Source organism: Lithobates pipiens, unplaced genomic scaffold (genome assembly GCF_037356315.1).
Source record: "Lithobates pipiens isolate NorthernLeopardFrog02 unplaced genomic scaffold, aLitPip1_a1.2 Scaffold_8, whole genome shotgun sequence".
Classification (NCBI taxonomy): Eukaryota; Metazoa; Chordata; class Amphibia; order Anura; family Ranidae; genus Lithobates; species Lithobates pipiens.
Genome location: NW_027507903.1, coordinates 483,026,491 through 483,054,284, shown reverse-complemented (window position 1 = coordinate 483,054,284; position 27,794 = coordinate 483,026,491). Strand labels below are relative to the sequence as shown.

Here is a 27,794-nt window from a genome sequence, read left to right as displayed (position 1 = left end):
CAGCAGCTATAAATACTACAGCTGCTGACTTTTAATAAATGGACACTCACCTGTCCTGGGTTCCAGCGATGCCGGCAGCCGAGGCCGATCGTCCGCTCGGGCCTCGGCTGCTGCCGCCGCCATTCGAGGTGAGGGAATCAGGAAGTAAAGCGAATCGGCTTCACTTCCCGGTTCCCTACTGCGCATGCGCGAGCCGCGCCGCGCAATAGGAAATCTCCGCGCTGTCACTGGGACCCGTGTGTGTCCCAGCAGACCGCGCGGCAGGGCAGGAAATGGCGTAGACTCCCGTGGGAGTCTATGCCCGGAAGTGGGTGAAAATACCTGTCTTTGACAGGTATCTCCACCCCCCTCCCCCCTGAAAGGTGTCAATTGTGACACCGGAGGGGGGGAGGGGTTCCGATCAGCGGAGGTTCCACTTTAGGGTGGAATCCCGCTTTAAGTATAAACATTGTAACAATTTGTCAATGGAATAGAATGTGTGTAAGTGAAAAAAGTTTAACCACTTATTTATTTGTTGGTTTCAAGTTAAAACATTTTTTTTTGCTAGAAAATTACTTAGAACCCCCAAGCATTATATATATATATATATATATATATATATATATATATATATATATATATATATATAAAATGGTGGTTGTTGCAATATTTTATGTCCCACTGTATTTGCGGAGTGGTCTTTCAAGTGCAATTTTTTTGGAAAAAATTACTTTAATGAATTAAAAAAAAAAAAAAAAAACTTACCAGTAAAGTTATCCCATTTTTTTTGTATAATGTGAAAGATGTTACGTCGCAAGAATCGTGGTCTTTTTATTCTAAGCAAATAAATAGTGATTCTCATTTTGGTCAGAATCGTGCAGCTCTACACCTTATTAACAGGTAGTCTGAATATAAACACTACAGACTTAAGGATGATCTCTGCCTCTGTTCCCATCACCCTCTTATTTTAATTAAAAACTCTTAAATAGCAACAAAATAGACAAAAGACAAATGTTAAAATGAGTATGTCTAAAATATATACATAAAAAGTATAAGGGAAAAATTGATCAACAATAACAACACCACATATCTATATAATATAACCAATTCAGTCTGCGGTTAAGCAAGTGAGGTTAAAATTGACATTTAATCCCCTAGAATACCAGGTATCAAACCTGTACACCCTTTTCATCTACAGTATTGCTGGGAGATTGATCTCCATAAATGGGTACTCCTGCAATTATTATACATACACACTATCTATTACAAAAAAAATATTAATCCACTTGGATCCTTATTGTGAAAGAGTTTAAAATGTTGAGAAACACTACAATATTGTGGCGATGAGCTAAGATTGTAGCAGTCAGAATCCGGAGCAGCTGTACACTGTAACCAATCAGCTTTAACTATACCTTGATCAGTAAGAGCCGGTTTACACAGGGGCGACATGACTTCCAGGACAACTTTGTGAGGCAACTTGCAGACGACTTGAACACGACTTAGACACGACCTGGGGCGACTTACAACACGACATGCATGGGTTCCCCCTCCGAGAGCATACCAGGCCCTTAGGTCTGGCATGGATTCTAAGGGGAACCCCCTACGCCGAAAAAAACAGCATGGGGTGCCCCCCAGATCCATACCAGACCCTTATCCGAGCACGCTACCCGGCCGGCCAGGAAAGGGGGTGGGGACGAGCGAGCGCCCCCCCCCCCCTCCTGAGCCGTATCAGGCCGCGTGCCCTCAACATGGGGTTGTCGGGTAGAGGCCCTTCAAAAAATATAGCTGCGCTAAAACTTATAAAACAAAATTATAAAGTGACATAATTTTTCTAATTTACAAAAAATCCCAAAAACATGCAAAAATAGTGCCAAAGTAATGATTTCCAGGCATATAAGCAGTCCAAAGAAAAGGAAAGATGGATAGGATGCTGAATCTTAGTCCATTTTCGGTGACTCTCAAAAACCACCCTTTACACACGTAGCAGGTGCACCCAGAGTAGAAAGAGATTATCCACCACCAAATTAGAGGAGGCTTACCAGCTGTCAAGATCTCTTTTTAAGGAGATCATACGGGCTTGTAAAATGTTACGTTCCTGGTCCCCACACTGGGCTCTGTTGGTAACACCAATCTATCTGCTCCCTCTTTATGGTATATCTCGTTCCACCACATTCATTTAGTACGGCAAAGAGAGAAGAAAAAAAGCTCCCATAGCATAATTCCGTAAAGATTTATTAAAATATAAAAAGTAAAGTAACAACTCACGAATTCCCAGCAGAGTATAAGCGTATAGCGTATAAAAAACGAGCCGGCCGGCTCTCTCTTGTTTGCACTGCCCGCCCTTCCGGATTAAAGCGGGAGTCCACCGGGACTCCGCGTTTTTTTTTTTTTTTTTAAAAGCCAGCAGCTACAAATACTGCAGCTGCTGACTTTTAAATAGTGACACTTACCTGTCCAGCGCGCCCGCGATGTCGGCACCCGAAGCCGATCGCTCGCTCGGCTGCCGGGTCCCGCCGCCATCTTGGGTATGGGAATCAGGAAATGGAGCCTTTCGGCTTCATTTCCCGGTTCCCTACTGCGCATGCGCGAGCCGCGCGGCGCAATCCGGATGGTCCCCGCTGCCTCTGGGAGCTGTGTGTTTCCCAGCAGGCAGCGGGGCACTTGCTGAAGGGGGCGGGCGCTTGCGGAACGGGGGCGTAACGTACGCCCCGTTCCGCAGAGAGCTAGCCCGGAAGTGGGTGCAGTTACCTGGATTATCCAGGTAACTGCACCCCCCTCCCCCCTGAAAGGTGCCGATTGTGGCACCGGAGGGGGGGGGATTCCGATGAGCGGAGGTCCATTTTAGGGTGGACCTCCGCTTTAACGTGGAAATGCGGTGACGTCAGCACGCCGCTAACCCTACGTCGTTTCGTCAAAAGTGACTTCTTCCTGGGGTACGAGCGGCATGCTGACCCACCGCCATAAGTACTCACTGGTGATTGTAACCGCCCATTTCCGAGCTCCTGGTCACAGTTCCCAATTCGCCATCTTAGAATAGGGCAATCTGCCCATACTAGATCATCACCTGTTCCAAAGGGAAAGGAACCCTTTGTTTCCCAAACAAAAATAGCAAGTTTACACCTACATAGGAACAATATACCTAAGGAAGCAATTTGTTTGTTTAATTCATCAACAGAGGTGTCTGTATCCGAACGCGCAAATTCCCTATGCGCAAGTTATTTAACAATCACATACTTCCTAACTAAATAAGGGGTTATTGTATTAAGACCAGTAATTAAATTGTTACACCAGTCCATACAACCAATAAAAAAGACCTCATCAACATGGGGACAAGGTGCTTTGGGGTGGGGGGGCCGCAGGGCTCCCTTTCCCCAAGGCTCCCCCCCATGTTGAGGGCACGCGGCCTGGTACGGCTCAGGAGGGGGGGGGCACTCGCTTGTCCCCACCCCCTTTCCTGGCCGACCGGGTAGCGTGCTCGGATAAGGGTCTGGTATGGATCGGGGGGGGGGGGGCCACGTCGTTTTTTTCGGCGTAGGGGGTTCCCCTTAGAATCCATACCAGACCTAAGGGCCTGGTATGCTCTCAGAGGGGGAACCCACGCCAATTTTTTTTCAGAAATTTGCCGTGGAGTTCCCTCTTGAGAGCTGATAATTCTGTCAGAGTCGCCTCCGTATAGACGGAGATCCGACTTGGAGGCAACCTCCATTGAAATCAATGGGTACCAGTCGCCTACAAGTCGGATTGAAGTAGTACAGGAACCTTTTCTGAAGTCAGAGTGACTTCAGTAGTGTGCATTAAGACGGCTCTCATTCACTTACATTGATTTTTACATGTTGTCCGACCTGAGCCGACTAGGGGCGACCTGAAGTCGGATCTGAGTCGCCCCTGTGTGAACCGGCTCTTAGGGTTTTAAAATAAAGCTAGAAGCTGATTTGTTGCCATGCACAGCTGCTCCAGATTCTATCTGGTTAAGGTTGTTAATATGCTCTCCAATTCTAACCAAGAACTTACTCATGGTATATTTAACAAACCATAGGGTAGCAAATAAGAGAAGTTCATTGTTAGTTTCCATAACCTACATTAGCCATTATTTAATTCACAAATGTTGGAGTTTAAGCGACAAGCTTTATTTGGCTAACATTAAGAGTTAGGGCCCCTTCCTCAGGCATCATCCAATTCAATAATGCCAGAGAAAGGGACCCAAGTTCGAGAAACGTGCATCTTTAATAATTTAAAGCTGAACACCGGCCAAAAATGACAAGATAAAAAAAAAAATAGTCCATTAACAGAATAAAAAAATCAGCTTTTGTCATCAATAGTGAAAGGAGAAACAGCACAGTGATGAGCTCGTCTTTCTACTATCTCCTCTTAGCATGCTCCACATGAACTGATTGGCTCCTTGTACTGCTTCTTCCTCTTACTCTCCAGCTCTGCTGTACAGGGCCTGGTCGAGGTTGCCATTAGGTCAATTCAGGTACTTACACTGCTTGTATTAAAGAAATTACATTTATTGATGCATTAATGATCACAGAGCTGAATTATTTTGTGTTTTTTATATCTGTCTGGAGTTCAGCTTTACAGTGGAAGTCCATGCAAAAACTAAGTTTCCTGCATCTATAACCACCAACATTCTAACACTAACCTACCTAGCCTTGAAAAGAAAAAATTAGTATACTTACCTTTTCTGCAGGCAATCCAACCCAATCTCCAGTGGCTAAAGCTCTGATCCCACGCTGAGCTGTCAGCCGTGGCTTCGCTGTGTAGGCGGGTGCAGACACGTCCATCAACGGAAGCCCCATAGTAAATTTATGGGTGACGTCACTTCCCATTAATTTCACAGCCGTTGTCGGACGTGTACTCAGCAGAGCTTCCGCCACTGGAGATCAGGTTAGATCGCCATTTTTTTCTTTTCAGGGTTAGAAAGGTTAGTGCTACAATATTGGTGGCTATAGATGCAGGGATTTTAGTTTTTGCATGGACTTCCACTTTAAGTTAGCCAATAAAGGATACCACTTAAACCCCAAATAGTCTGCTTATTCTGATATATGAAACAAAAAACCCATAAATGATATCCAACAATCCAAATCCAATCCTACCTGCAGCGATGGCAGTCTTGTTGTGCACGGTGACAGCGATATGGGTGCTAACAGTCACAACTTCCGACTTGGGGCCGGCATCTGTAAGAATGCAAAATACCATCAGCCACAGTTGTGATATAGCTGACTGTCCTTATCCAGGAAGTACAGGTGCTTAAAGTGGCCCTATCACAATGGCTGCTCTGGGGCAGAGCTATCCTTTGCAACATCATAAGCTGTGTTGCAACTGCCGATTCCACTGATGGGTGAGAGCTTCATCTGTGATGGATAACACCTAAATTTGGCAGTCTTGTTATAGGTGGTGAAAGTTTAATTTTCAATATTCCATATTATATTTGTTTTAGGACATTATTTTATCTAAGGTCACGAGTCATCTCCTAACACCGGACTAGAAAACCCTTTTGTCATGTGTAGCACATAATAGAAAAGTCAATTTTTGTCTTGCTCTTGGAATGCCTTCAGAATGTCGGTTCCTCTTGCATTTACCTGGCAGAAGAAAAATACTCAGAAAGGATCTGCAATTCTGTTCAGCTAGTCTTGGGATACAGTAACCCCTGCCAGACTTCCCTAGAATACACTGTAATTCTCCAACACAGTCTGGTTCAGCCCCCCTACCTGTGACTGGACAATGAAGAAGCACTGTTCTACATCTGCAGATATACCTACTGAAGATATCCCTGTGCTCTGCCCTCGTGTAAACATGTTTTTGTGTTAGACTGACAGTACTGTACAATGCAGTATAAAAGTTTAATAGTACAAAGCACTGAACTTCTCTCTCCTAGCCAGTGTGCTGCTGTACAGAGGGTTGCAGGAGGTTGATAGATGACAGATTCAGGTACTTATACTATCTCTATGCAAAAATAAAGTCAAACTCCAGGCAAATAGCTCATCTCTACACTTTGCATGTAAATAAGCTTCCATGTATGTATTTCATCTACCTGGAGTTCAGTTTTATGCATAGCAAATGTCAGATTTAAATTTTAGACATGTAATTTGGATAAATATCAGAACACTGGTAGGTGGTTTCAGGAAAATGGACTATGCCAGATTTGGTGATATGGCGGTGGATTACGCCGGTTGCCACAGTGAAGTGATGGATGGAGGATCTCACAGTCCACCCTGTATTGGGTCTGCAGTCTATACAATATATCTCATATATACTATATAGAGAGTTAATAACATTCAGGTATCATATAGCACAGTCCCAGTTAATTGTATGAGCGGGGTATGACAAAGGGCCGATGATTTGCATTGATTGATATCTTGTCATGATGCTTCCTGCCACTACATCTTGTAAAAAAATGCAAGTATAAAGTGATGATTGCTGCACTTGTGCAATTGTCGACAGTGTTTACTGCAAAATTAGAATAAAATGGCAGGAAAAATAAGGTATGAGAGTTCCACAATGCTCACTGCCCCTCAGATGCAATGGAAAAGTGGTAGCCATGCTAATAATAATGAAATCAACAAGGTTAGTCCTACTAGGAGGGCAGAATGGAGACAAGATACCTCAGGTGAGGCCTGGAAGGAGATTAGAATGGAAACAGAACAACTCTGGTGAGGCCTGCTAGGATGGCATAATGAAAACAGAACACCTTACATGAGTCTTGTGAGAAGGTTGGAAAGTAGGTAGGACACCTCAGGTGAGGCCTACAAGAATGTAAGAAAGAGACAGGACACCACAAGATCTTAATAGAGGATAGAATGGAGACAGGGCAACTCAGGGGAAGCCTGCAAGGAAGGCAGAATGGAGATAAAACCCCTCAGGTGAGGCCCCATGGGGAAGGGGAAGGGGGAGGCAGAATGGAGACAGGAAACCTCAGCTGAAACCTGCAGAGAGGACATGATGGAGACAGGGCACCTCAGGTGAGGCCTTGTAAAAAGGCAAAGTAAATGGAAACAACCTTCACTAAAAAAAGGGAAAACAGGTCAAAGATACTTAAGCTGAGGCCTACAACATACTAAAACCCATACCAACGCTACCAAATTATCATTTATATTTTTGACTCTACAGATATAATGGCATTTTCTTGCTATGGGCATTACACAAACAAGCACAAGTGTGTTCAAGAAATATCTGAGGGTTTTTTTCAGAATCCCATTGAGCCGATCAGTAGGTTTTCAGTGTCTGACTGCTCTCGGCAAAGGGATTTTGCTGCTGAGACCAAGCGCTGTCTTTCCACTTTGTCCTCCGAACCTTCTTCTGCCCCTATAGCTGGTTGTATCATATCTGAACAATCTTTTTCAATTTATCAAGGACTCTATAATGCCTACCTTAAAGATCCCTTAAATTTATACCCACCAGGGTAGACCTTCACACTACATAGTTGGTCCGTCCGATATAAAATGTCAGCACTCTTTTCCTACTTCAGAAAGTCCGCAAGTAAGGACTCGAGTCACCTCATCTGAGGACTGCTCCAGAGCAAAACAGTAATTATCATATCCCTGCATCTACATCAGCAGAGCAGATGCGATTAATGCGAAACTGGTGAAAATGCCGCTTTAAACTGTATATTTTTGGTTACATAAACAGAAACGTGGTACCTCTCCTACTGCACGATGGAGCAAAGCGGATTCATGTTTGCAGATGTAATCTTCAAAGGATACGGTAATTACTGCATGTAAAGATTTATCATCACAAGGCAGCCCGACGGTTGTCAAAACGAGCAACATGAAAAAACATGACATCGCAAACTGACTTAAAACACTGGGATTAAAATGGGATTGTGACTGCAGAAAAGGGAGGACAGATGGAGGTAAATACAGACTAGTGTGCCACGGTGGAATTAAATACAACTGAAATTTAACAAAAGGAAGCTTCTGATCACTGTAGACTGCCATAGGTATCCAAAGAACCAAAGAGGTACCTATGGCAGCAGTTCTATGGCAGGCTGATCTCAGCATGGCTGATTTAGGTTAAGGTTAAGGGCTCCGACCCTGCACATCCCTCTGCTGTCCTGTCAAATTTTTGCTGAGCACTGACACAGATAATGAAGAACTGAATATCTTCTATTGAAGCAATTTTGTCAAGAGCCACTGGCTAGTCCTTACAGCTAAAAGACTCATACCCTTAGCCATACTGTGAAACTTATGAATGTTCCTTTTGACGGGAACAAATGTATCTCTGTCAAGCGACATTATACAGCACCAATCACATGCTTGCTCACTTGACAGCAAAGGGCATCTAATCAAATGAAAAAGAAGCAGCCCAATCACCGGTCTGAACTCCCAGAAAATCTTTTATAATGTTCGGTAGTTTCACAAGCCAAATGATAAAAAAACAAATTTGCATAATAAATCTATTTAAACTATGTACAGCGAGTAATGAACAACTGTAAGACATACAACTACAGGAATTACCATTGGCTATCCTTGTGCTGATTTTATCATGACGAGTGATATGAAAGAGCATGACACAGCTTAATTGATTTTGGCGAGCTGCAATCTGGGGAACAGCTTTCTAATCAAGGACCAATCGGTTCAAATTAAGGTCAGAGAGAGCAGAATGGAACAAAGAGCAAATTTATTTTAATGTCTCTCAGCATGCAACATACATGTGTTACATGAGCCTGTCAAGACAGCCGCCATGATGATGACATCACAATGGAGCAACAGCAAGGCTCAGAAGCTCATGTCCTTTTGATGTCATGGCTCTTGATGGCAGAGCTGGTACAGGCCATGCTCCCTCCTTGTGAGTGAAATGCATGAGAGATGAATGGAACAATGTAATAGGTGGGTTCTAGGTTGATAATGGAATGCTAAATCTAAATGATATAAAAACATGCCGCCATGGGCATTTTGTTTTATGGAACAGCACTCATGCACATAAGTCCTGTTCAGGTACCCTTAGGGATCAGGTCCTCCCAATTACGCGGCTGGATGGCGAGCTCGGCGATGTCATTGTCTCTGGGGTTATGATCTGGAAGAGGGAATTGAGGAGGTTGACAGAGAACAGCAGTGCGACTGATACAGCGACAGCTGCCAGATTAGTGAAAGAGGAAAAAGTTTTTGCAACATTGGCTAGTAGTAATTAGTCACATTCAACTGGACTTGTTCTGTAATGTTGAAGAAATTTTAAAACTTATCTAAGCAAATAATTCAGTTCTAATGAGTGTCAGAAACATACCCAAGCATTTATATGCACACAGGTAGCATTGACACCAATCACCATGGTGTCAAGACAGATGCTGATTGTCCAAAAACAGACATTTGTGATACTCCTTGGCCTCTCAGTATTCTGCTGTGACAAGTCGAGTCCTCAAGTGAGTAGGGAGATGAACATTTCCCCTCCCATGGTTCCCCCCCTCTCTTTTTTTGCTCCTTTCCCCTTGACCTTTTCTGTTATTGGGGTTATTATATGTTCAATGTGCTATATCATTTTATCTACAGAACTGTCATATGTATCAGCTCCTGATGGTTGTTAAATAAATAATTACTTTTCTACATCCAGTTCCTTTTTGTGCCTCATCTAAAGTCCCCCCCCCCCCCCCCCGCAAACAGAACTGGAGGCATGAAAGATGTGAAAATTACAAAATCACATCTTTGGTTGTCAGGGAGTCTGCATTTGTGTTAATTCCTCGATTCAAGTGTGTGAATTGTCTTCAAATCGCCAAGGTAGACATGTTAAAATGCCATTATATGTGGACGAAAGATGCCCCCACCCATGTTCAGGGATGATTGTTCCAGTTTGACATAGACATAGACCTGGCCTCTTTTACCTCTTGCAAACCAGTTATCTATGACAAACTGGAACAAGCATCCCTGGACAGGGGTGGGGGCCTTCAACACAACCTTCCTTTCACAAATAATGTTGTTTTACCATCTCTATCCCAACAATTTGGCAACAAATCACCCCTTCAGACATGTGGCGCTGAGAATTAACACCCTTGCATACTTCCTGACATCATGAATGGGATTATGTAATTTAGAACCATGTGATTCCACAGCTTTCACACCTCCCTTCCCATTCTTGGACATGCATGTCATGGTGATTGGATTAAGGTGTCAATGCTACCTGTGTGAACATAAATATTGGGGTATATTCCCAACAGTCACTTGAACTGAAGAAGTGGCTTTTTTCTGCCTTGACATTACAGAACAAGTCCAGTTCATTGTGACTAACTACTGTAATACCATGACCTGGAAAAATGAGAATCTTCACAAACATATCGCAACAATATTGTATTACAATTTAATAGTTAATTCTGCTGTTTCCCTAAAACCTGTTAGGCCATAAGGCCTTAAAAAACAAAAAGCATAGATTGAATTAATACAAGCAAGGGTCAATTTTACACTTCAGTACACTTTTTCCATAACTAAAACACAAGTAGAGTTTTGTATCACTTGGTGTAAATGTAAACCTTAACTGAATGACATTTTGTTTTTCCTGTGTCTTTTTGTTTTTCCAAAAATCTTGTTTTCACCTTTGTTATATCTTCTTTTTTCATCTCCTCTTTAATTTCATTTTTTAATTTCTTCGCCTGTTTCAGCTACTTCCTGTCTACATGCACCCACTCCAGTATCGGATGCACCTCTTTGCTCTAGACGGTAACCATGGCTATGAAATGTGTTTTAGCACTATGGCTTGTAGTTTCCACCAGGGAAACATGTGACAGGGCGACAAGGCAAAATACAATTGGAAGAGAGCTCTGACATCATCACACAAAGGGGGTTATTTACGAAAGGCAAATCCACTTTGCACTACAAGTGCACTTGGAAGTACAGTCGCTGTAAATTTGAGGGGTAGATCTGAAATGAGGGGAAGCTCTGCTGATTTTATCATCCAGTCATGTGCAAGCTAAAATGCTGTTTTATATTTTACTTGCATGTTCCCCTCAGATCTACAGCAACTTTACTTCCAAGTGCACTTGCAGTGCAAAGTAGATTTTCCTTTTGTAAATAACCCCCAAAGTATCTGAACAAGGAATGCCCCATGGCTGGAAAGCTGCAGATTTAAAATGATTGCAAATTACTTTTGAAATGAGTTTAACATATTAAAAGACCTTTGACATCCTTGTTTAGTGTTAACGCACATGTTACTGCAACACACAGCATTGCACATCACAAGTTTTGTGGTGCCATTTATTTCAAATGACACCCCATTCCTCTAAGGCATTACATTGTGCCGCAGCACATGGCAACGCACTATAGTCTGTTGCAGTGCATTACGTTACAAATTTCCCCAACGTGCACATTTTGGGATGTTTTGTTGTGTTGGTAGGCCATTTATTTGCAATGTCCTGCCTTAATGCAATGAATGCAAAAATGTAAATGGTCTCTTAAGATTATATGAGATTTCAGGAATTGGGTTTCACTCCACTTTTCACACTTTCCAAAAAAAAGTAAAAAAAAAAAACAATTACCAAAATAAAACACATTAGGCCCAATTCACAAAGCTTTAACAGCCGCCTAATGCACTTTTTTTTAAGGCCCATTCGTACTGCCCACACAACAAACCACAGTGGTTTAGTGTACAGGCCACTCTCTGTTCTGACCCCAGTGGTGTGATATGGGTTTCAGTGCATCACACAGCTCCCTTTTTTTGTGTCAAATTCATTTTATTTTAAGTACACAAAGTGACAGCAGTACCTTGACATGCAATCCCTTCTTGTACGCTGTGATAAATTGCAGAATGTCTGCATTTTATCACAGCTCCCTGCATCACACCTCCAGAGTGCCTTGCAGTTCAAACAGCAAACACATAAAACAACGTTTTTATGTGTGTCCTAGTGTTGACCTGCATTCAAGCAGTGTGGCAAAACGCAGGTCACCACACTAAATGGGAACTTAGACACGTGACTACAATTTTCAGATTTCATTGGGTTCTACTGAAAATAAATATCACATTTATGAAAATAAGGATATTTATCTTGGCGTGTTAGCTTTGTGAACTGAACCTAGTTTATAGAATAAAAACATTTTTATTGCAGAAGTGTAAGTGGACCCAAACAGATAAAGACACCAGTTTCATTCCAGTTGTAGAGTATATATAAAAATCTTCCCTCCAGTGACCACTACTCATTCATTTTTTAAACAGTTCTTTTTTTTCTTCTGAAACAGCTTTACATAGAACATTCAGGGAACTTATTTTTATTCTAGCCTAATGCCAGTTGCTCCTTAAAGTGAAACTTAAGAAAAACACAACTACACATGTTATGTCAACTGTTTTCTTGTGATTTAAACACCTCTGCCATATTACACAGCCAGGAAGATCACTGGGCTATATTCAGTTGCACTGCTTAATGGTAATAGCCAATAAGGCTGATTAAAAAAATATTTGCTGAATCAGAAATTTGTGTCACTTACATAGCTATGCTTTATTACAGAACCTAGGTCATGTACATTAAACACATATGTATTGACGTGTATTTAGTCATCTGTCTGAAGTTTCACTTTAAAGAGAATCTAACGAAAAAAAGTAATATATTGCAGTTTACCAGTCCTCGGGTTATTGGCTGCATTAGTTTTCCTTTTATACATTTTTCTTTCCTTAACAAACTAATCTCATTCATTGCTACAACATTCAGCGCCTTATATAGTCAATAATCAATTATTGCAACCAACCTACAACCAAATAATCACACAAGGATTGTTACACACAGATGACAAACTTTTGCCATGTCTAAATCTAGCGAAATAGCTACCCTGTTTCCCCTAAAATAAGACCTAGCATGAGTGTCGGTGATGGCTGCAATATAAGCCCTACCCCCAAATAAACCCCACCCTCTTTCCCCAAAAATAAGCCCTACCCTGAGAATAAGACATAGAAGGACTTTAACTAGGGCTTATTTGGGGGGTAGGGCTTATATTGCAGCCAACGTCGACAATCACGCTAGGTCTTATTTTAGGGGAAACAGGGTATATATATTTTGTCAGCAATGCCACACATCTGGCGGTTACTGCTATAGTCTGATGTGAATTAGCTGAGCATCTGCATCGTTAACAGTTTAGAAACATTACCTGGACTGTCGTCAGTGGGCACATGGAAGACAAAGCTCCCCGAAGGATGTTCTGCCGCCCGCCGGTACCACAAGGGAAAGTGATCCATAGTGAATATGCTTTCCTTTTCTTCATACTGCAGAAAATTTCTAAATGGAAAAAAAAAAAAAAAATCAAATAGAATAAATATGACAAGTATGTGGGCAAGGCAGCATTGCTATGCAGCACTACTAAACCAGAAGCAGAGCATAATATGCCATATTTTTATGAACTATAAATAGAAACTTTGGCATACACCAATAAGATTATTTGCATTTAGCTAACCACACTGATAAAACTTTATGTTGCATTTTGAATAAAGTAAGTAGCAAAAGGTTAAAATGCTGTTTCTGTATTTTTTTTATTTTGCCAACTCTATTTTTCTAGAGAGATGTCAGTGGGAGAAATAGTGCCCCGTTATCGGTGTCAGATGGCAGAGTCATGTCATCAGTGGGAGGAATAGAGCCCCAAGGGCTGGATAAAGGCAAGCAAAGGGCTGCATCCGGCCCCTGGGCCACAGTTTGGAGATCACTGGTTTAGGGGAATTAAACATGAGTGTTAATTCACTTCAATGGCCAAAATAACTGATTATTCATTACAATAAAATTAATTAATGTCCAAGCACTTGACACACCTAAACGTGCTACACCCGTTTACAAGGGTCAATCGTTTTTTCCTGCCACAAATGGTGCTGCCAGGAGGAAGGGCACTTAGGAGAGATGCACAAATGTCCAGTATGCATGAGGTCTTACTGTCCCTCAAAAATACAGGAGCAGTTAGCAACTGTGGCACGGTGCCATATAAGAATAGTTTGCATGTCTATGCAAATCTGAGATGAGGAACATCTGTCTAGGTATGCAAATCCCTGTTGTATTTGTAGTTATCTTCTACTGTAGTTTAAATTTTAACCACAAGATGGCAATATTGTCATTATAAGCATATTTTCACAGTTGTGTCTTGCAATTTAACCAAGCACTAGCATATTCTGTAGTGCCGTATTCTGAATGCTGCATGCTCCGCCTGTTTCTGAGAACGGTATATAGCCTAAAACCCCTACTAACCCTTATGCCATATAAGCCCATTCCTAAAAAAAAAAAAAAAACTGAATGATTTTTCATCTTCACAAAATTAGCTGCTGAGATTAGCATACTGTATGTATAACCAAATCAGATATCTATATACAGTGCACTATCCAGCTCTTCCCCCCGATTACCCTACACGCCCCCCCCCCCCACACACACACACACACTCACACCCCTATACATCATGTTTAGTACAGGGATTTAGAACAAGCATTTTCAGCAAATGCAACCATTATATTTCTTTCAGTATCTGTCTCAGTTTACTCAAATGGTGTTGAGGCAAAATATAAATAAAGTTTCACTTGTGTAAGAAAAATGCAGAGTAATGCTTCTAGCATTTATATATACAGTTAGGTCCATATACAGTTGTGCTCATAAGTTTACATACCCTGGCAGAATTTATGATTTCTTGGCCATTTTTCAGAGAATATGAATGATAACACCAAAACTTTCCTTTTACTCATGGTGTTTGGCGGAAGCCATTTATTATCAATCAACTGTGTTTACTCTTTTTAAATCATAATCACAACAGAAATTACCCAAATGGCCCTGACCAAAAGTTTACATACCAATTTACATACCAATTTTTTGAGGGGACAGTCAATTCACACAGTTATACCAGCTGTACACTCACTACTTTACATTGCAGCAAAGTGTCATTTCTTAAGTGTTGTCACATGAAAATATATAATAAAATATTTACAAAAATATGAGGGATGTGCTCACTTTTGTGAGATACTGTGTGTATATATATATATATATATATATATATTTGAAAAATTTGAATTATATATATCATTTTTATTCTAAAATAAACAAAGAAAGAACATGCGTATAAAGTGCAATTTGATAATTTCATATCCTATAGTAAAGGATCTCAAGGATGGTTAAAGAACTTGTTGGATTCTGCAAACTAAGTGAATGGAGGACAGCTAGGGTAATGGAAGTCAGCTAGGGCAAGGTGGAAAATGTTTAAAACTGTGAACTTATAAGCAGTCCAAAGAACCCATCTACCAATTCAAGTAATGAAACTTGGAAGAACACTCTCTCCCAGTTGTGAAATATGGGGGGTTATTTACGAAAGGCAAATCCACTTTTCACTACAAGTGCAAAGTGCACTTGAAAGTGCACTTGTAAGTGCAGTCGATATAAATCTGAAGAGTAGATCTGAAATGAGGGGAAGCTCTGTTGATTTTATTATCCAATCACGTGGCAAGCTAAAATGATGTTTTTTATTTTCCTTGAATGTCCCCCTCGGATCTACAGCAACTTGTCACGGTCGATCTGTCGTTCCGGTCGTACATAGGAGACCTGCCCGCAGGTTTCCTTTACGGAGCGCTCGTCGGTATCCTCAGACGCGTCTTAGCGCGAACGAACGCACGCGAGTGCATGTAGATTCCAACAGGCGCACGCGGGTGCGCGTCGGCACGAACGAGCGCACGCGGGTGCGCGACGAAGTGAACGGCCGTACGCGGGTGCGCGGGGTCATGAACGGGAGCACGGTTACCCGCGGGGGCACGCAGACTCGTCGTGCGACCGTTCTTGGCGCCCAAAGGGCTACTTAAGGAATCAGCTTCTGTTCCTTCTTGCTGTCCTGTCTACAGCGTTACCTGTGACTTCTGTTATCTGTTCCTGCTTGTTCCTGATTACCGTACCCGGCCTGTTCCTGACTTCGTTTGATTGCTGCCTGCCACCGACCTCCTGCCTGCCTGACTACGTCTCTGCCTTCTCCTGTGTACTTCTGCTGCCCGCCTGATACCGACCTGGCTTGTTCCCGACCTCGTCTGCTGTCACCCGCTGTTCCTGTCTGTTTGCCAGTGCCTGCTGTACCCGCTGTTCCTGCCTGATTGCCAGTGCCTGCTGTACCCGCTGTTCCTGCCTGATTGCCAGTGCCTGCTGTGCCCGCTGACTGCTCCAGCCCGTCCACCTGTGCCTGCTGTTCTCTCGGACTTCTGCCGGCTGTTCCAGTCACCCACCTGTGCCTACGTTGTGACCGCATCCCCGTCTGCCATCGGGTTTCTACTCTCTTGGGCTTCTGTGGATCTCTGCTGCTGCATACCCGGCCTGGCACTTGTGCCCTCCGAACTCGTGAATCCCTGTCCCCACTTCCAGGGACTCTCGAGCCGGAGGCTTACGAGGAGCCGCTCCCTGCATTCTGGGCTCTCCAACCAGGTACGTGACAGTACAGGACAGCCATGTCCGAGCCCACGCAGGGAGCCTCCCCTATGGACGAACTGTGCCGCCACTTAGCCGGCCTTACCCAAGCCGTGAAGAATTTGCAGGAAGGTTACGGCCGACTGGAGGAACAGGTCCAGGCCCTATCTGCTTCAGCACCAGCTATCTCCGGACCCTCTGCTCCACCTTCAGTGGTAATGATGCCGCCTGAACCTAGGGTCCCCACTCCGGAACGGTTCTCCGGCAACCGGAATAAATTCAGGGCCTTTCGCAACTCCTGCGAACTCTTTTTTGCTCTACAACCCCGAACCTTCTCTCTCGAGGCAACCAAAGTGGGGTTCGTCATTTCTCTACTGACAGACGAACCCCAGGCCTGGACGCATCGTCTCCTGGAACGGAAGGACCCCTCTCTGGACACCCTGAATGCCTTCTTCCAAGCGATGTCTCGGCTATACGAGGACCCCCAGCTTGCTGCCACCGCAGAAGCAGCCCTGCATGCGCTCCAACAAGGCCGCAGGCCCGTGGAAGATTATGTGTCTGAGTTCAGACGTTGGAGCTCAGACACGGACTGGAATGATTCAGCCCTCCGCTACCAGTTTCGCATGGGCCTCTCAGAATCGTTAAAAGACGAACTGGCTCGAGTGGGCATCCCTGAAACTCTAGAAGCCCTCATAGACCTTTCTGTCCAGATAGATAGACGCCTGAGAGAACGCCGCCTGGAGCGTTCTTCCACAACCTCTCGCCCTGTCTGGATGTTGCCACGTGTCCCAGTTCCAACCCTCCGGTTCCTTCTGCTCCTGTTACTCCAGATTCTTCCGAGCCCATGCAGCTGGGGCTACTTCGTCCATCCTTGACGCCTGAGGAACGCCAACGCCGCCGGACCGGCAATCTTTGTCTCTACTGCGGAGAACTGGGACATTTTGTTCGCACTTGCCCTGCCAAATTGCGTAAGTGCCTACTCCCTCCTCCTGTTTCCTCCCCTGCCTTGCTTAGTAACACCTCTCATCTGGCTGTGCCTCTTCTTTTGCAGCTCCCAGGAAGGACTGTCAAAACCAGCGCAATTATTGATTCCGGGGCTTGCAGCGGCTTCATGGATCTGTCCTTTGCCTTAAGTAATGACATCCCTCTTCGGCCTAGGGTAAAAGGACTTTCGATATATCTGGCCGATGGTTCCATCCTTAAGTCAGGTCCAGTGACCAAGAAGACGTCCCCACTGCTTGCCATCGTTGCTGGAACCCACCAGGAGCTTCTGTGCCTGGATATCATTAAGTCTCCTCTCTTCCCCATTAAACTCGGCATGCCGTGGTTGAAGGCCCACAATCCACACATCAATTGGTCCACCGGAGGAATAGAGTTCCCTTCTGCCTACTGTCTTCAGCACTGTTTCCCTGTTGATAACAAGGACTTCTCTTCGCTGCTTTGTTTAGAAACAGATGCTGAGGCCCGACAGGCTGTGCCCAAGGACTACCATAACTTCTTGGACGTATTTAGCAAGAAGGGCGCTGAGACCCTACCCCCACATAGGCCTTATGATTGCCCTATCGAGTTGCTCCCTGGGGCAGAGATTCCCTTCGGAAGAATCTTCCCCTTATCTGAGACTGAGTTGGGGACCCTGAAAACCTATTTGGACGATAACTTGGAGAAGGGTTTCATCCGACCTTCCACCTCCCCGGCAGGCGCAGGGATCTTCTTCGTCGAGAAAAAGGATCACTCCTTACGCCCATGTGTGGACTACCGGGCACTCAACAAGGTCACAATAAAGAATTGCTATCCCCTACCATTAGTGCCCGAACTATTTCAGAGACTGGGGTCAGCCAAAGTATTCTCTAAGCTGGACCTTCGGGGTGCCTATAACCTTGTCCGCATACGTAGGGGCGATGAATGGAAGACTGCCTTCCGTACTAGTTTTGGGCACTTTGAATATTTAGTTATGCCTTTTGGTTTGTGCAATGCCCCTGCCACATTCCAACATTTCGTAAAAAACGACATCTTCAGAGATTACCTTGATTTGTTTGTGATAATTTACCTAGATGATATCTTGATTTTTTCTTCTTCTTTAGCCGAGCACCGGGAACATGTGAAGAATGTCTTAGCCCGACTCCGTCTCCATGGTCTGTACGCCAAGCCCGAGAAGTGCGTTTTTGAACAGCAAAGGATCCAATTCCTTGGTCTAATTATTTCGGTGAAGGGGATAGAGATGGACCCCCAGAAAATTTCAGCTATCCTGGATTGGCCCGCTCCCTCTGATAAAAAAGGAGTCCAACGATTCGTAGGATTTGCCAATTTCTACCGGAAATTCATAAAGGGATTCTCCTCCATCATTTCCCCCATCACCGGACTGACCAAGCAAGGTCAGAAGTTTCAATGGACTTCCAAGGCACAAGAGGCTTTCAAGACCCTGAAAGACTTGTTTATATCAGCCTCGATCCTAAGGCACCCCGACTCGACCCTGCCTTATATCCTGGAGGTGGATGCTTCGGAAATTGCGGTCGGGGCGGTGCTTTCCCCGAGACAGGGGCCTAAGTCTCTCCTGCATCCGGTCACCTTCTTCTCCCGCAAACTATCTGAGGCAGAGAGGAATTACGATGTCGGCGACCGTGAACTGCTGGCAATCAAGGCGGCACTCGAGGAGTGGCGCTACCTTCTCGAGGGCGCCACCCATCCGATCCTGGTCTACACCGACCATAAAAATCTAGAATACCTTAAGTCTGCCAAAAGACTGAAACCAAGACAGGCCAGGTGGGCACTCTTTTTCTCTAGATTCGTGTTTCATATCACGTACCGTCCGGGATCAAAGAATGTTAAACCTGATGCCCTATCCCGCATGTATAGTGAACCAGAGGGTCCCTCATCTCCTGACACGATCCTCTCCTCCGGGAACTTCCTCCTGCTTCAGGGAGATTTACTCTCCCAAATTAAGCAAGCCTCCAGCAGTCCGGTCCTCCCACCTGACACTCCACTAACCTCCAGAGATGGTCTTCTTTGGCACCAGGACAGGATCTACGTCCCCCAAGAAGCACGTGTCTCGGTCCTCAGCTCCTGCCACGACCACTTGCTGGCCGGCCACTTTGGGGTACTCAAAACCATGGATTTGCTTCAATGTACATTCTGGTGGCCACAGATGAAGAAGCATTGCAGGGAATATGTGGAGGCATGCACCACGTGCATTTGAAATAAAGGCAGTAAAACAAAGTCTTGGGGTCTGCTGAAACCACTGCCCGTCCCGGATAGACCATGGAGGATGATCTCCATGGACTTTATCGTGGAGTTGCCACCTTCCAAGAATTACTCCACAATCTTTGTGGTGGTTGATAGGCTCACCAAGATGGCCCACTTTTTGCCCATGAAGGGCACCCCTTCGGCCGCAGAGACAGCTAAGACTTTCATCAGGGAAGTTGTGAGGCTTCACGGCATCCCCGCTAATATTACTTCTGATAGGGGGGTGCAGTTTACGTCCAGGTTCTGGAGAGCACTCTGTGGGGCCCTGAAAATTGAGCTTTGTTTTTCCTCGGCCTACCACCCTCAGACCAACGGCCAGACTGAGAGAACCAGCCAAACACTGGAGCAATAACTACGTTGCTTTTCCTCCTTCTCCCAAGATGACTGGGCATCGCTCTTGCCACTAGCGGAATTTGCGTATAACAACTCTGTCCATTCCGCCACCAAGCAGTCTCAGTTTTTCGCAAATTTTGGCTTTCACCCGCTTTTTCTGTCTAGTGATCTCCCTGAATGTTCAGTACCGGCGGTACAGGAAGATCTCAATTTCTTCTAAACCAATAATAAGCTCCTACAAGAGACTTTGACTAAGACACAGGAATACAATAAGGGGGTCTTTGATAAGAAAAGAAGAGGGGAACTCAATCTCAAAGTCGGGGATCAGGTCTGGCTGTCCACCCTAAACCTGAAGTTGGCTTGTCCATCCAAAAAGCTGGGTCCCAAGTTTGTGGGCCCATTCCCTGTTGTGAGGAAGCTGAACGACGTGGCATTTGAATTGAAGCTTCCGGAGTCATTCCGGATCCACCCGGTCTTTCACGCTTCCCTACTTAAACCTACTGTCCCGGACTCTTTTGCCAATCGGAATGCCAGCCCTCCGGAACCTGTGGTGATTGACGGAGAAATGGAATACGAGGTCGAATCCATTCTGGATTGCAGGAGAAGACAGAATCAGACTCAGTTCCTAGTTAAATGGAAGGGGTATGGCCCCGAGGAAAACTCTTGGGAACCGGAATCTAACCTACACGCAAAGAGGCTAATCCTTGCCTTCAAAAGGTCTCATCCGGATAAGATGGCGCAGTTGGGCATCCGGAGGCTGCCCCTTGGAGGGGGGCAATGTCACGGTCGATCTGTCGTTCCGGTCGTACATAGGAGACCTGCCCGCAGGTTTCCTTTTACGGAGAGCTCGTCGGTATCCTCAGACACGTGTTAGCGCGAACGAACGCACGCGAGTGCATGTAGATTCCAACAGGCGCACGCGGGTGCGCGTCAGCACGAACGAGCGCACGCGGGTGCGCGACGAAGTGAACGGCCGTACGCGGGTGCGCGGGGTCACGAACGGGAGCACGGTTACCCGCGGGGGCACGCAGACTCGTCGTGCGACCGTTCTTGGCGCCCAAAGGGCTACTTAAGGAATCAGCTTCTGTTCCTTCTTGCTGTCCTGTCTACAGCGTTACCTGTGACTTCTGTTATCTGTTCCTGCTTGTTCCTGATTACCGTACCCGGCCTGTTCCTGACTTCGTTTGATTGCTGCCTGCCACCGACCTCCTGCCTGCCTGACTACGTCTCTGCCTTCTCCTGTGTACTTCTGCTGCCCGCCTGATACCGACCCGGCTTGTTCCCGACCTCGTCTGCTGTCACCCGCTGTTCCTGTCTGTTTGCCAGTGCCTGCTGTACCCGCTGTTCCTGCCTGATTGCCAGTGCCTGCTGTACCCGCTGTTCCTGCCTGATTGCCAGTGCCTGCTGTGCCCGCTGACTGATCCAGCCCGTCCACCTGTGCCTGCTGTTCTCTCGGACTTCTGCCGGCTGTTCCAGTCACCCACCTGTGCCTACGTTGTGACCGCATCCCCGTCTGCCATCGGGTTTCTACTCTCTTGGGCTTCTGTGGATCTCTGCTGCTGCATACCCGGCCTGGCACTTGTGCCCTCCGAACTCGTGAATCCCTGTCCCCACTTCCAGGGACTCTCGAGCCGGAGGCTTACGAGGAGCCGCTCCCTGCATTCTGGGCTCTCCAACCAGGTACGTGACACAACTGCACTTCCAAATGCACTTTCTGTGCAATTTCAAGTGCACTTTGCACTTGTATTGCAAAGTGGATTTGCCTTTAGTAAATAACCCCCATGGTCTTGACTTTATAGGAAAATAGGAGACAAAGATAAGATCATTAACATCTTGAACAATTCAGCTAGTGCTACTTGCGGTTCTCCTGATGAGCCCATGTCCAGCTGGCCCTGGAAAAGTGACCTTCTGTGTCCTTTATTGATCTAAACTGGGGTCTCAAACTGGCAGCCCTCCAGTGAAACTACAAGTCCCATCATGCTTCTGGCTGTGGGAGTGATGCTTGTAACTGTCAGCCATGCAATGCCTCATGGGACTTGTTTCGCAACAGCTGGAGGGCTGCCAATTTGGGACCCCTGCTCTAAACAATACACAACTCACTTGTTTGACATCTGTTCTGCACCCACAAACAAATTTTTCCGAATAAGGCCAGCACGGGTACCCAAAAAGGCCACCTCGATTCCATTCTCTTCTCTGCAGAAAAAAAATAAAAGAAATATATTATATATATATATATATATATATATATATATACAAAAGTTATCTGGGAATAAACGAAAAGTGAAATAGCTTGAACAGTAATGCAGGTGGAAATCAACAGAGATGATGGTCACTTACTGAGACCTGCCACAGTGACCTTGATCACTGGTCAACTACAGTCACCCCTCACTATATATTACAAAGTAAGTTGCATGTGCTCTCAAAATTGATTTATCATTTTCTTCACCAGAGGTCATTGAAGCCTAGATGCCAAGTAGGGTCACTTTGCATCTCCCACCATGTGCTTGTTCTTCCCCCACCCTCCAAGTCACTGGGCTCAACAGTGACATAGTGGAACAGAGGAAAAACAAACATGCAAAACAGGGGACAAAGGCATCTGACATAATTTTTTGGCCAGCGTCTGTTGAATAGACTCCAGTACATACGGGCTGACATGTGTACTAGGCTTTACAAACATGAAAATAACGTTTGGCTGAAACAGCAATACTTTTAGCAGCACCTTGTTGAGAAGGAGGTGCAGATTTGCATCTGTGAAATAATTTTTACAACTCACTTGGACAGATTAAGCGCCACCTGCGTCCAGTAGGCTTCTAGTGGTGCAGTGACCACGGCATCAAACAAAACTTCTTTTACCAGCTCCTCATCACCTGCAAGGGAAGAATAATGAGTACCATAAGAGCATAGACCCCTTTCCTTTCCATGTAAGAATAAAATTTAAAGCTGAACTTACCTTCAGTCTTGCATGGTTGTACAGGCCCCTCTTCTGCATTGAAATAGCTTTCTCTAATTTCACTGCACACTTTGAGCTTCTCATAATGTACATTAGAAGCTGCAGCAAGTCACATACAGCCTGCCTCATTTCCTGGCTGGGGGATATCCAGCATCATCCAGTGCTTTCATCCCAAGTCTGACTGTGAGTTCTTTCAATTAAAGAGGCTCAGAAAAAAATTACCTAGGGCTGTCTGCATACAAATACAGTATATCCTACTTAGAAATGCACACTCCTTCAAACTGACACCCACCCAAGAAAGTATTTTAATATTTAAATAACTTTTCCAAGAGCCAGCCAACTGCCTACATCAGGACTGAAAGCGCTTAAAAGGAGTACTGAGGCGGGGCGCATCAACCATGATTTGCCTACATTTCACAAATATGCGCAGAGACCCAGTGATGACATCGCTGGGTTTAAAATATGCCAATGCAACTGAAAGGTTTTATTTAAAAAAATATTGACATAAGGGGAGCAAGGGAATATTAAACTTACTAAGTTTAAACACTAAGAACCTGTGAAGTTTAAGGATTTAACTTGTCAGTTTTTATTGCTGTCTGTGTCCCTGTAAGGGACAGTCGCCCTCTCTATTTGTTCTGTTTACCAATATCACTGAAAGTGAAAATAAAAGAAAATACCAAATTTTGGGTTGTCCTCAGAAAAGTAAGAGAAGAAATCTCCCAATGGAGACACAAATTCTGGTGTCAAGGAGGTCCCCAAGGAATTCCCTACATTTGCAGAAATTTCCTCTTACTTCCTCTTTGGCTGTGGGACAGGAAGTGAAATCTCTGCAATGGGACACAGAAGACTAAAAAACAAAAACAAAATCTGAAAGGGGTTATAACCCTCCCTCACTCTATCCAAAAACTCTATGCCTAAAGTTCTATTCTAAGGAAGCAATTGACAATTTATAGGTAATACAGCCCTTCTATTTGCTGCACCACATCATGAGCCACCTTGCCACAGCAACATCACTAGCTTCAGGTAAACCGAGAGAATGAAAACTGCTTTGACCAATAAAACAGCTGTATAATTTCACACAGTCCAAATTTCTACCAAATATAATATATAAAGACCCACATTCTCCCCCACCTATCAGAACGGTTTTATCAAAATGTAACTGTAATTGCTCAGTGTCTGAGGTCAGGGCCGAGGAGAGGTGGAAGTGGCATGTGGACAGCCTGTGAAAGAGAGCTGGTCTCTGCACTCTATATGTAGCACACCCGTAAACCCTGCACTCTGTACATAGCACAACCCTAAACCCTGCACTCTGTACATAGCACACCCCTAAACCCTGCACTCTGTACATAGCACACCCCAAACCATGCACTCTGTACAAAGCACACCCCTAAACTCTGCACTCTGTACATAGCACAACCCTAAACCCTGCACTCTGTACATAGCACACCCCTAAACCCTGCACTCTGTAAAGTAGTACACTCCTGTAATACGCACGCTGTGTATAATAGTACATGTTTGAAACCTGCACTCTATACATAGTGTATCCCTGAACTCTGCACATAACACACTCCTAGTATTTAATGCCCCTTTAAGAAACTCCTGCTGTTAGTGCAATTTGGCCACACTCAACATCCAATGCTGTTCGTTGGGGGAAGGGTGGCATGGTAGGGTTCCTGCATGTAGTAAAGAAACTGCATGTAACTAAATAGATCTGAGACTGAAGCACCACACTCAGATCTAACTCTAGCTGTTTGTTTTCATTCTGGGCTGAGAGTGGCTCAGGGCAGGGCTGGGTGATTCCCTGGTAGCATCACTGTGACTTCCCTCTTTCTAGAGAAATGGGAGATTACAGTTTGAGATAGGTGCAGAACCAGAAGAGAGGACTCTGGGAAGGGCAATGGAAAGAGGTCATTGCAGTCAGGCTTGCTGGCAGGGCCTGAAGAGAGCGATCTGGGAATGGTAGCTGTGCAGAGAACAGTTAGCACCTGAACTATTTCTACACCACAGGGGCCTGAGGTCCCTGCCCACAAAAGGCAGTTCACTGAGGCCTTGCTAAGTTAGTGTCAGGCCTAACTATGCGGTGCTAGCTAGTCCAGTCCAGTGACAGTCTGCAGCAAGGGACGTGCTGGTGGACTAACAGTCTGCAGCAAGTAAAGTGCTGGAGGAGTTATGTATAATGCCGTGTACACACGACCGGACTTTTCAAGGGACTAGGTCCGACGGACTTTCGGCGGAGTTCTGACAGACTTTTCGAATGAACAGACTTGGCCACACACAATCACACCAAAGTCAGACGGATTCAAATGTGATGACGTACGACCGGACTAGAATAAGGAAGTTCATAGCCAGTAGCCAATAGCTGCCCTCACGTCGGTTTTTGTCCATCGGACTAGCATACACACGAGCGGATTTCTCGGTAGGAACTGGGTCCGGCGTAGTTCCGGTGTAAAAATTTAAACCATGTTCTATTTCTAAGTCCGCCAGATTTTTGGCAAGCAAAGGTCCGATGGAGCCCACACAAGATCGAATTGTCCGATGGACTCGTTCCGTCGGACCTTTGCTGTCAAAAAGTCCGGTCGTGTGTACGTGGCATAAGAGGTCCTAAGCAAGAGTTTGTGCTGGAGAGAAGACTGGAGTTTATATACTGGAGTGTATATAAAAGTCCCAAGCAAGTTGTGCTGAATATTTCTGAGCATCCCATAATTCCCCATTCCCATCCAAGTTCAATCCCATCAATAAAAAATAAAAACAAAAACAAAACTTATGGACTGTTCTATGTCTCTGAGTGACTGAGAGATGGATGTCTGGCTGGGCAGGGTGACAGGTGAACCATTACATTCAGCAACCCTTACAGTGGCATGGCTACACTACTATTCCATTTCTCCCAGGTCATTGCCCCATGTAAAACGTCCCAATAAGGTTGCATATTATTGTTCTAGTGATGTCAGTAGGGGGACAGAAAGGTGTCACTCACACTCCAGGTCCAGATCCTCTCCCATCAGGAACCGGGTAACAGCTTGTAGCTGGTTCAGTTTCCGGTGATCGGGGTCAATGTCCGTAATACAGTAAATCCTAGGGAAGAAGATGCAGGCACATGACACATTAACTACTGTTGCTGGCACCACAATATCAACTTGTTCATATTGATAACAAAGCTTCTGATCAGCATTACAAAAAAAAAGTAAACAATGAGTGAGAATTTTAAATAATAAAAGGATAAAACAAAAAAGGGCAGCCGTTAGAATGCTGGTTCGTAGCTTCTAAAGCCTTGTTCACACGGTGTACTTAAAGTGGTTCTAACGCCTTAAAAATTTCTACCTTATTGTATTTGTAATGGAAATCTGTAAGTTCTGTATATAATTGTATTCTATTTTATATGTATTGCACAGTGCCCTCACTGTGCACACGGCACTAATAATGTTTTCAGTACATGTTTACATTCTTTTGAGTCCTGATTAGAATTAGCCTGCCTATGTAACGCCCCTTGTTACCATAAACATACAATTATAATATTAATGTGATACCTACAGTGCCTTGCGAAAGTATTCGGCCCCCCTTGAACTTTTCAACCCTTTGCCACATTGCAGGCTTCAAACATGAAGATATAAAATTTTTATTTTTTGTGAAGAATCACCAACAAGTGGGACACAATTGTGAAGTGGAACGAAATCTATTGGATTTTTGAAACTTTTTTAACTAATAAAAAAATGAAAAGTGGGACGTGCAAAATTATTCGGCCCCCTTGCGTTAATACTTTGTAGAGCCACCTTTTGCTGCGATTACAGCTGCAAGTCGCTTGGGGTATGTCTCTATCAGTTTTGCACATCGAGAGACTGAAATTCTTGCCCATTCTTCCTTGCAAAAGAGCTCGAGCTCAGTAAGGTTGGATGGAGAGCGTTTGTGAACAGCAGTTTTCAGCTCTTTCCACAGATTCTCGATTGGATTCAGGTCTGGACTTTGACTTGGCCATTCTAATACGGATATGTTTATTTGTGAACCATTCCTTTGTAGATTTTGCTGTATGTTTGGGATCATTGTCTTGTTGGAAGATAAATCTCCGTCCCAGTTTCAGGTCTTTTGCAGACTCCAACAGGTTTTCATCCAGAATGGTCCTGTATTTGGCTGCATCCATCTTCCCCTCAATTTTAACCATCTTCCCTGTCCCTGCTGAAGAAAAGCAGGCCCAAACCATGATGCTGCCACCACCATGTTTTACAGTGGGGATGGTGTGTTGAGGGTGATGAGCTGTGTTGCTTTTACGCCAAACATATCATTTTGCATTGTGGGCAAAAAGTTAAATTTTGGTTTCATCTGACCAGAGCACCTTCTTCCACATGTTTGGTGTGTCTCCCAGGTGGCTTGTGGCAAACTTTAGACAAGACTTTTTATGGATATCTTTGAGAAATGGCTTTCTTCTTGCCACTCTTCCATAAAGGCCAGATTTGTGCAGTGTACGACTGATTGTTGTCCTATGGACAGACTCTCCCACCTCAGCTGTAGTTCTCTGCAGTTCATCCAGAGTGATCATGGGCCTCTTGGCTGCATCTCTGATCAGTCTTCTCCTTGTCTGAGCTGAAACTTTAGAGGGACGGCCAGGTCTTGGTAGATTTGCAGTGGTCTGATACTCCTTCCATTTCAAAATGATCGCTTGCACAGTGCTCCTTGGGATGTTTAAAGCTTGGGAAATCTTTTTGTATCCAAATTCGGCTTTAAACTTCTCCACAACAGTATTACGGACCTGCCTGGTGTGTTCCTTGGTCTTCATGATGCTCTCTGCACTTTCAACAGAACCCTGACTATCATAGAGCAGGTGCATTTATACAGAGACTTGATTACACACAGGTGGATTCTATTTATCACCATCAGACATTTAGGACAACATTGGATCATTCAGAGATCCTCGCTGAACTTCTGGAGTGAGTTTGCTGCACTGAAAGTAAAGGGGCCGAATAATTTTGCACGCACCACTTTTCAGTTTTTTAT

General features: G+C 44.6%; 1 protein-coding gene across 5 annotated transcripts in view; it reads right to left on the bottom strand.

The window, feature by feature from the left end:
• Window positions 1-27,794, bottom strand: part of CACNA2D4 (calcium voltage-gated channel auxiliary subunit alpha2delta 4) — a 398,531-nt gene that overhangs the window by 239,811 nt on the left and 130,926 nt on the right. For 3 of the 5 annotated variants that reach the window (XM_077468886.1, XM_077468888.1, XM_077468887.1), the window contains 6 exons: window positions 25,786-25,883; window positions 22,635-22,728; window positions 21,962-22,054; window positions 13,035-13,162; window positions 8,920-8,994; window positions 5,076-5,156 (listed from right to left, as the gene is read on the bottom strand). In XM_077468886.1, coding sequence (XP_077325012.1) covers window positions 5,076-5,156; window positions 8,920-8,994; window positions 13,035-13,162; window positions 21,962-22,054; window positions 22,635-22,728; window positions 25,786-25,883 — 569 coding nt within the window. The remainder of the gene's footprint in view (window positions 1-5,075; window positions 5,157-8,919; window positions 8,995-13,034; window positions 13,163-21,961; window positions 22,055-22,634; window positions 22,729-25,785; window positions 25,884-27,794) is intronic. The other 2 variants (XM_077468889.1, XM_077468890.1) reach the window with 1 other exon arrangement.